Genomic DNA, 10,229 nt, shown 5'->3' with positions numbered 1-10,229 from the left:
TTAGTTCACTGGTAGATATTTTCCGGCAATTAAAATAGAAGCAATTTTGTTAGAAATTTGTGATTGGAAGAAAAAGGGAAAATTATAAATTAATTAAGTTTAGGTTATTTAGATGTTTATGTTTTCTTCTTTCTTCTCCTCCGTTGCTCCTCAACCAAATCACTACCCGGTCATCATCGCGATTTGATTCTCGTCGCTCCTTGCCTTGCTCAATCGGCAGAGAATTTGGGTCTCCATAAACAAAGAAAGAAGCATGTGGTTTTCTTCTTGTGTTTTGAATACGTGCCTCAATCGGCGGAGAATTTGGGTCTTCGACTTTGCGGGGGATGGGTATAAGAAATGGGAAGAACTTCGGTCTTTGACTTTGCAGAGGATGGGTATAAGGAATGGGGAGACTGTAGAAAACCTAGGGTTTTTTTTTGTTTCTGTTTAGGATTTGTTAATTTTCCGTGTATTTTTGTTGGACAAAATTGCCCAAACTCTGGTCGTCGGAAATGTCACATGAATATTTGGCTAACCAGCAAACTCAAGTTCTTATTTGGAATTGATTCAACCATTTCGGGTCCTTATTTGAGACAATCGATCCACGTTAGGTCTTTATCCGACATAAAATTCATTTCGGCTCCTTATTTGAAAAAATTGGTCAACTTCGGGTCCTTATTTGGAATTTTTCCTAATGAAAAATATGAACTAGAAGATTTGGTGAATGATAAAAATGGACTCTAAAAAAAAACAAGTTAAAAATTGAATGAGGGGATAATTAACTCAATCAATTCTAAACATATTGTATAGATACAAATATATTTTAATTTTATCAATGTAGTCCTAAATTTTTGCTTGGTTTCAAAGTAGTTATTTTGTCCAATTACTGCCAGAAATTACTGATATGGTGTTCCGTTATTGCTATCTTACGTGACACGTTGATGTGGATTGTTTGTGAATATGCATGTTAGCACGATGGCCAAAAAAGATTGCGCAAAGACTTAGGATTAGTTAACAAAATTGAAAAGTGCATAATTGAATTGATATGCACATAAAAAGCTTAAGATTGAATTGGTAAGCCATCCCGTGTCGACTAAATTAAATGAATTCTTTGTGTGTTATGGAAGGAATAAGATCTGCATAACACACGACATCGCTCAAATTGAATAATTATATCTTTCATAAGTAAGTAATGGGGGGCAATCGATGGACCTCGGAAGCCACGAAATCTGGGGGTGGCGTTGCTTTGCAGACGTGGGAGCTGGCTGCTCTGTCTGAACGAAGTAACCAGAGCCTCTCGGAATCGTGCATGAATTCCGTTCTGGCGATGAAGTCGGCCTGAAGCCTAGGGCACATGACAATGCGTATTATCAGCGTATCATCATCACCACCATCATCATCTGAAACATTATTAATTCCAGAACAGTTGTCTGAACTGGAAGAGGAAAAGACGTAACGTTGAAACAGAAGCACGTTCTTGAGGGCATCACATCGCCAGGGCAAATAATTGAATCGAAGGAGAAAACCAGGGGAGGAGGTTGCATTACGCATCTCGATCCTGCAATTGTCGGGGATTCTGAGAGTGTCGCCCAAGGCTAGAGGGTTTCCAGTTGTACACGTGCTACCAAAATTCCAGGAAATTGTCCTAATACCATTAGTAAGTACTTTTTAATTAGGGCAGCGTACAGAGTAACTCAACAAAATTATCTAAGAAGTCATTAATTTATTATACGACGACCAATTCAGTTCTAAATAATTTAATTGTGCAAATTTCATTATGAATCTCTTGATAATTTATCAATTTTGTAATAAACTTTTTAACAATTTATCAATATAGTTATTTCAGTCAATTAAAATATTTATGACTAAATCGATTATTGTATAATAAGTTTATCGAGCAAAAATATGAGCCCCTTTTGTCTCTCCCGAGAGGCATACATTAAGCTATCCCGAGTGTCGACTAATCATCTTGCGTTCAATGAACATTGGACGAGAATATTTTGGAGTGAGTTACAGTTTTCACAACGACAGACCACCATAATATAAATCTCAAATTGCATAATCTTTTTTTCATGGGGTCAACCCCACGAATCCCGTTTTCAATTAAGTATTTGCAGGATTTAGCGTCAGCAGTGACGACCAGACTAGCCACAGTAACTGAGCATGATCAAAAGAAGAGGAAAATTTCGGGACATGATAAATTATGCCGAAATGAAGAACTTTCGTATTTTTTATACCGGCATTTTCCACTCGACAAGCAGACCGTGTCTGCTATAGATGATGATGCCCTGAAGCTAGACATAAGAAGATGATATAAAATTGGTGCAATGTCGTAACCAACATCCACCCAAAACTCATCATCACGGAATGAGCTATAATTTTTGGAAGAGGATCAAGACTAAAAGCCCAAAACATCAAGCCGGGGGGAGAGAAAGAAGGTGCCCGAACATGTGGGATTGATCTGTGCAGAAACCTTTGCAGCTTCTCTGCTCCTGAGAATCTTTAAGCGTTGAACATCCGTCAACGTTGAAAAACAGCTGCCACCGGTCACAACAAGGGCCTAAGATTTGCCATCAGCTAGCGGCGCTGTAGTTAATTTTCTTAACTTTCTGTCATGGTTGAGCATGGCGCTGACACTCTCCACCACCAAAATAATCTGCAGAATCGGCCATGTAAAGGGACAAATAGAATGCAGAGACATCAGTTGGTTACTGGTCCTTTCTTTTTCTGTTCTCTTTTCTATCAATCATGAGAGAGAGAGAGGTTCAATGAGATGGACATTCTATAGAAGTTTCATCCCAAAGTCTAAACTTCAAAAATTCAAGAGAACCCTGAATAACGGACTGGTTACTGGCAGCAACAATTACAGGCAATGACTAAATATTCAAGACATATTCCTCTAGAACTATCATGTTACAGACTAATGCCCACAAAGAAACAATATTTGTCCGCAAATGATGTTTCATTTCAGCTATGTACTGCTCATAGTCATGCTTGCTGAAAATGTGCTACAAACTTAAATCATACCTGCAAGCAAGCATATGCCATAGCGGTGGCAAAATAGAAGTTTGCATTGCCAGTGCCCTACAAATTATGCCACGTGAATTATGATCTGAAGAAAAACAACAAAGCTCAAGCAGACATCTAAGAAACTTCCAAGAGTACCATACCCTCCAAATCCATAAGTTGTGCATGACAGGGCTAAGGAGAGACACTCCAACATATCCACAGAAGAGGAAGAAAGAGAACTTCATCTCTGCGAAACATGATATCTAAAAGGTCTTTAAGTCTTTAAAGATACAAAACACAATCAAAACAAAAGTTTTGCTTCACTTGCCTGCCAGTTCATTCACGAACAAAGCCAATACACCCAAGTAAAGAGCCGAATCTCCAATCTAAACAAAGTTAAGCAAAAGAATGTGCTGGACTGAGAAAACAGAACACAAAAGAATGAAAAGACCAGCGAAAGAAAATATACATAATTTTAAGCGAAGCAGCAAATGCATTTAGGGCCCTGGTTCATATCATACAGACATGTTCATATTCTTTGGCTGGACAATCAAACTTTTAAGGAACACTAAACCAGAGATCGTATACCTAAATCCCAAGCCAGGTAGGTGAAAAATGCAATATTATTGGGAGGCACTAAACAGGCATCAGTGACTTGATTACACATGATTCAATCAATCCTCTCCACTCTGATACATGAGGTATATAACTGTTAGTGGGGGTGTGTGGTGATGAAACATCTTTTTACCACTAATTAAGGCATCTCGCATCGCTTATCTATGGGGTTTCAATGGGCTTTACATTCATATAGTCTTCCTCCATCTATTAGCATAAACTTTTTTTGTTGAACTTTCTAATACAATATCAGAGCCACATTCGTCCCAGAATAATTTCGCGTTTGAGGCTCTCTATTAATCAATTTCATATGTCACTCTCAATCTAACTTGTACGAGAGAAGGAGTGTTGAAATATCTCACATCACTTCCAAGAGCTGATCTATCAATTTAAACTTTTGGATAAAACTTACTAACAGGAACAATTACAACGTAGGAAATGATAGATCAGCTCCAGCACCCAAAAAAAAATCAGCTCTCGATATTCTACACTAGGCAACAGTGGCGTAACTTGATGACCTCAAACTTCTCAAAATGGCTGGAGGCCTCCAACTTCTCAAACTTCAGCACGTGGAATTACACTCTCACCATATAAAGTCCTCGCTGATAGAATTAGAGTCTTCAAAAGCCTACTTTTACTTGAGTATGAAACTTATAAAGTAGAAGCACTAGTGAATTATTGGTGAAGATATAAGATTTTGCTGTGCGAGTACTTACTGAAGGATAGGACTTGAACATTGAAGAGATTGCGAGATACACAAAAGCCAGAAAGCCAGGTTGGTGTTTCAGCCGTATGGCAAGTGGTAGCATCATAAACAAGATATTCACATGGAAAACTATAAGAAAAAAATCTCTGAAGAAGTCAAAGACTTCAGCAAAGAAGTACCTGCGTACATCAAACAACAACTTGTGTCAAAAAATTAAAACCTGCCATTAACTTGACTTGCTCCCTTTTAGGAACGCCTATAATAGTTGTCAGTCATACGCACCATAAGACACCTATATTTGGAGACAAGTCCTTCACAGTAAGAATGAAACCGTATGTTCTGCAGAAACCAGCAAAAATATCAGAGAATCTCAACAAAAAAGATTTAAAAGCTGAACATTTAGAGCAGAAACTATTGAAGAAGATGATGGATGTTCATAAAAGAAAAACCAATTCATCATCACAAATCACGGAAGGCAACCGAGGACCACTCAACCACAGTATAACTAGTTAAAAAAAAATGTGTGCACTTCGACTCAATACAAGGGGAAACAAAAAAAGATGGTAATTTAACTAATGTTCACCGCGTAAGATTCAACAACCACCGCCTCAAAATCAATACTAAGCAGGTATATGGATAATCAGAATGGCTAGCTTTCATCAAGAACACACTTGGCAAGTTAAACCAATCTTCAGACTAAGGATATTTTAAACATCAAGCTCTTTATAAACTGCTGCCATCAGATTGTGGGCTAGGCAAAAAAGATTGATTGATTCTGAACCCAAATCTTGTCTAGCATTAGAGAGGAAATGACAGCAAAGTTCCTTAACAGAACATTATAATGCAAATGCTTCTATCTCATGCAGATCCAAAGCACATTAGTATTTGAATTGACAATTCATATAGCACAGCAAGTACAACAGATCATTAAACAGATCATTCAGATCTTTAAATTTTCGCCTTCAATACTGAGTGAGTATACCATCAGAAAATCAGCAAAGATACTTAGGTTCTCGTCCCAATTATCTCCCTTTCCTGTTGGTTAGAAGTATCAGAAACTAATCTACTCATATAATAGTGAAAAAGGAGAGGAGTTATGAAACAGATCAGCCAACGAATATAATGATTGCTCTGGTAGTCTCACAAAGTCATAATGTGATGAGAAGCTAGGATCACATAGCATGCAGTCACCTTTTAAACATCTCTGAAAGACCACCATACTGCTTGACAGAAATATCACAAAGAAACAAAAAATAGATTCCCCAGATAAAAGTCCAGAGTAGGAATTGCGTGACTCGTCTCCATGAGAAGAGAATTCGGAGTTCCAACAGGTCTGTCACATCCTCTGTTTTACAATACTGATCGCTGGAAGGACTACTTCCACATGTCCTGTAGCTCCTTTGCGGCAACAATTTTCTAGGAGGAGCATCTGGACCATACCCCAAGAAGAGAATAATCTAAAATCAAAAGCAAGGGTAAATATAGATTGACACCATCATGCATACAAATAAATAGACTTGAGGAGCCAAACAATACAGGAAAAAAAGGGGAAATGCATACTGGAATTATAAGTATTGCAGGATAAAGAGACATGTGAGTAGCCAAGACCCATCCAAAAGCTGCCAAGGGAACCAGTCCTGCAGTCCAATTCCAATATAATGACATATTAAATTAACAAGTACAGTCCAAGAAAATCAAACAGACTACAAGACGAGCTTAGGACCTAATAGGCACTCTGCAATCATATTTCAAATCATCTGTTAACTCTCAGTTCCACTCAATTTGAGACAATCTTATAATGTCATTCTAGATGCACAACTTCAAAGAAAGCTTTATTCTTGACTGATCGATTTTGGCCAAATACCCCTCCTTCCAATGCGTTTATTATGCAGCCAATCAACAGATGTTGAATAATCCAAACCATGAGGACAGATAAATTATGCACAATAAGTATCAACTCATCTAGCTTGGCCTATGGTGAACACAAGATAAATTTAGAGAAGTCTGTCTGTGCCGTAAGAATAACTTAAAAACTGCTTAAAATACAAATCTGATGTCTCAAACCGTGAACATCAGCCTCAAGTCCTTAACCAAAATATGCTTTATTTCCAAAAGTAGGAGGAATGACAAATATTTGATTAAGCAAAATATTGGACTAATAAATTCAGCAAATACATATTCAATGCAGTCCTCATGCAGTCCCCATATCTCAGTGAAGGCAGAAATATACCTTTACAAGCACCAAAAAGGGCTAATAGGATTGCCAAATTTTCAATAGGAGATGTCGATAGACCCACACATGCAACTATTGTGAAAGGGTTCCACAGATAGACCAGGGCTGCAATGTCTCCCGATGGTAACATCCCTGAAACAAAATAAGACCTAAACTTAAGCAGCATAGTGTTGCAGCTTCACTAGCTCTTTTCTCAAAGTAGCATATCATCTATGAAGCTTCATACAATGGAAATTAGAAAAATAAGTATTAGTGAATACACGAAGTCTCTAGAATAAATTGGCCAAAGAAGTTCCACGATAGAAAAAGAAGCCTCCAGGAAGAGATTGTAAGTATACCCAAACCAAACCGGTATTAAATATATCAAGAGGTTAGACTATATATATCTTTAGAATCCCTTATCTCACTTAAATGGACCTCGCCAAGCCAGCATGCCTTGTTTAGGATAATGAACTATGAAATAATCTTCAGTGACTCCAAATATGCATGACATACTCAATTTAGACCAATTTTAGACCAATGCAGCCAGCTTGCCATAGTTCTAAGCCTAGGAGATACTAGCTTGTGTAACTTAATGTATTGCAATAATAGTCTTACAAAAGGGAGAGAAGTAGCAGGATATAACACCTGATTCTTCTGACAAATTGAAAAGATCCAGAGATTCCAGATGCTGGGCATATGCCTTCTGCAGACTCTGACCAATTGCACGAATAAGCATTGCATTGAGAATATCTGCAATCACAAGAAGAAGACTACAACCAAAAGAGCTGTTCTCATGGACTGAACAACTCATCAACATAGAAGATAATTACATAAAAAATGCAGGGGATAATCTTAGATTGCTCTGGAGAAGATCTAACAGATTATACCGACTTATGAAAGACAAATTCACAAGATAAGATACAACAGACGTTTATAAAAATTTGCGACATTGTAACAATCACATATTGTGCTCAATGTAATCCATCGAAAGCAAAACAACGAAACGATGGCAAATTTCCAAGTTCAGAAGTTTTCCGCAGTCATGTTCAACTCAGAAAAATCAAAGATAGGACCAGAAGCATTGTAATCTGTACTTAGATTAGATCCTTCCAGGTACTTGACAACACGCTGAATTACTCATACTTTGAACAAGAGACGAGTACAATAAAGATCACCACACATCACACTGCATTAAAATAGTAAAACACGAACTACCTACGCAAGCAAAACACAAGAGAAGTAGATACCTGCATAGAAGATGCTCTGGTTGTCCTTCAATTCTGCATAGCGAGAAAGCTACAGAACATAATTAACTTTGCAACACGCAAGAAACTAAAACTCCCCTAAAAAGATATCCAATTTCCAGAATCAAAAACAACTTTTCGCACAAGCCAGAGTCTCCGCTTCGATAATGCCAGATAAATCTAATTCAGTTCTAGCAGATAACCAGCAAAGCTCACAATCAACCTAGCCTTCAAAATGCATCGGTGATTATACTCAGGTACTTACCTTTTGACAGCGAGAGGTCCGAGAACGAGCAACAGCAAAGGAGAACCGTGATACATGGAACCTGTGGAAGGGATCAAAGCATCAAACAGCGACACACCAGTAAACACCAGTAAAGCAAACAAGCAGCTTCCTTCCCACAGAGATCGAACGGAGCCGAACCTGCGTAGGGAGACATCGCCGACTGCTTCAACCAGTAGCCTTCGGCAACTGCAGGCGGCACAAACAAGAAAAACCAGAAACCGAATCAGAAAATGGACCTCTTAAGACTTCAAGGGAGGAGGGGCGGGGGATCGGGGATCGGGGAAATCGATCGACGGAGCGAAGAGAGGCGGCGTTACGGCGGCGAATGCTGGTGAGCGGGGTGGCGACCTCGGGGCGGGTGGACAGGCGGAGGTTCCTGGGGAGGTAGACGAGGGCGAGCCGGAACGCGACCGACGCGACGAGCCATCTCCAGAACCCCGAGCGCGCGCGCTTCTGCTTCGTCGTCCCCGTCTTCGGCTTCGCCGCCGTCGCCGTCGCCGTCGCCGGCGCCATCGAGCTCGTCGTTTGTCTCTCCTCCATTTTCGCCGTCGTGGTCGGTACGGATGCCGGAAGCTCGAGCTCTGCTCCCCGGAGGTTCCGACGAATCGGCGATCTGCTCCGACCTTTCGACGCTTGCCTCGGGTTGCAGAGGAAGGGCGGAACGACGTCGTGAGCGGTGGTGGGTGTCTACTGTTTTGAGATTTTGCAACGAGCCTTAAGCGAAGCATCGATAAAAGGTTTATGAGAAAACTTCACCGGATTTTCATGTCTTAAAAATCTCGAAACCGCGCATTTATACCATATTTATTCCAAATTTATCTAAAAAAACATTAGATATTTTGGATCTATCATAATTTTTTATAAATGACATAAATATACCAATATAGGGTAAATGTTGCACAAATGCACCCGTTTAAGGTTTAGTTTTTTAGATATATATGGTATACGTGTACCCATTCAAGGTTTTGTGACAATAAAATTAATTTGGAGTAAATATAACAAGAACATACTAGTTTATGATATTTTATGAATTTAACCCTTAATAAAAAGGGTTAATACCCTGAAAAACCCTAAACTGGTACACTTGTGACAAATTTACCTAAAACTATTTTTTTGACCATGAAAAACCCCAAACTGGTATATTTGTGACAAATTTACCCCGACTAACTATAAAAAACCCTAAACTTGTACATTTATGACAAATTTACCCCAAACTAATTTATTCGATTGCAAAAAACCTCAAAATGGTAAATTTGTGACAAATATACCATATGCTAAATTGAATTAATACCACAAAAAAATCACAAAAATTGTAAACTGTGACAAACGAAGCGTAAAATCCTAAATTGGTATACCGATCAACTGTCACGTGTTATTTAACTTAATAATTTGATAATAAAATTTAACTAAAACTGACAGAGGATAAATTTGTCATAAGTGTACCAGTTTGGGGTAAATTTGTCAAAGGCATACCAGTTTGGAGTTTTTGGTGATCAAAAAAATAGTTTGAGGTAAATTTGTCACAAGTGTACTGGGTTTGGGGTTTTTCGAGGGTATTAACCCTAATAAAAATCATATATTTTCTTTTCTTTTACATGTTTTATTTTTTTCCATGTGTTATATACGATCGTTGCATCAAAACTTAAGTATTTATAAACCTCAAATTGATGTGCATATAATAAATTTACCTCAAATTATTTTTATGACAATAAAAAAATTTAAACCGATATATCTGTGATAAAATTAGTAAAAACTAATGACTAATATATTTGTGACAAATCTACTCTCCGTTAATTTCCGTTAAATTAGATAAATATCACGAAAAACCATAAAATAAACGAAGTGTAAAACCCTAAATCGATACTTTTGTCAACTACCACTTAATAATTTAACAATAAAATTTATCAATTTGAGGTTCTTCATGATATTAAAACTTATAATTAAACAAGCTTAACAATTATCTTCAAGACACTAGTTAACAAATTCTCTTTTAACAAAAAAAAAAATTGATCGGAAAAAATGAATCAACATTTATATATAACACAACTCAATAGTTTATACATAACATGAGAGGACATATCTTTGTGCAAAATTTTGGCCAACTCAAAAATCGACCTCGTAATATATATATTTATTGACAATCATGAGAATTTTTGGAACAAATATGCTTAG

General features: G+C 37.8%; 1 protein-coding gene across 1 annotated transcript; it reads right to left on the bottom strand.

Moving 5' to 3' along the window:
• Nucleotides 1-2,183: 2,183 nt before the first annotated feature.
• LOC104443770 (phosphatidylinositol glycan anchor biosynthesis class U protein) lies at nucleotides 2,184-8,784 on the bottom strand. Its single transcript, XM_010057297.3, has 14 exons — nucleotides 8,375-8,784; nucleotides 8,196-8,243; nucleotides 8,037-8,097; nucleotides 7,775-7,807; nucleotides 7,173-7,297; nucleotides 6,543-6,677; nucleotides 5,873-5,949; nucleotides 5,504-5,769; nucleotides 4,595-4,651; nucleotides 4,323-4,491; nucleotides 3,320-3,377; nucleotides 3,153-3,238; nucleotides 3,010-3,066; nucleotides 2,184-2,638 (listed from the first exon to the last, which is right to left on the bottom strand). The coding sequence occupies exons 1-14, from the start codon at nucleotides 8,595-8,597 to the stop codon at nucleotides 2,543-2,545; spliced, it is 1,491 nt and encodes a 496-aa protein (XP_010055599.2). The 5' UTR covers nucleotides 8,598-8,784; the 3' UTR covers nucleotides 2,184-2,542.
• Between the last annotated feature and the right edge of the window lie 1,445 nt (nucleotides 8,785-10,229).

This window comes from Eucalyptus grandis, chromosome 5 (genome assembly GCF_016545825.1).
Source record: "Eucalyptus grandis isolate ANBG69807.140 chromosome 5, ASM1654582v1, whole genome shotgun sequence".
Taxonomy (NCBI): Eukaryota; Viridiplantae; Streptophyta; class Magnoliopsida; order Myrtales; family Myrtaceae; genus Eucalyptus; species Eucalyptus grandis.
This window is presented reverse-complemented; position numbering and strand designations above follow the sequence as displayed.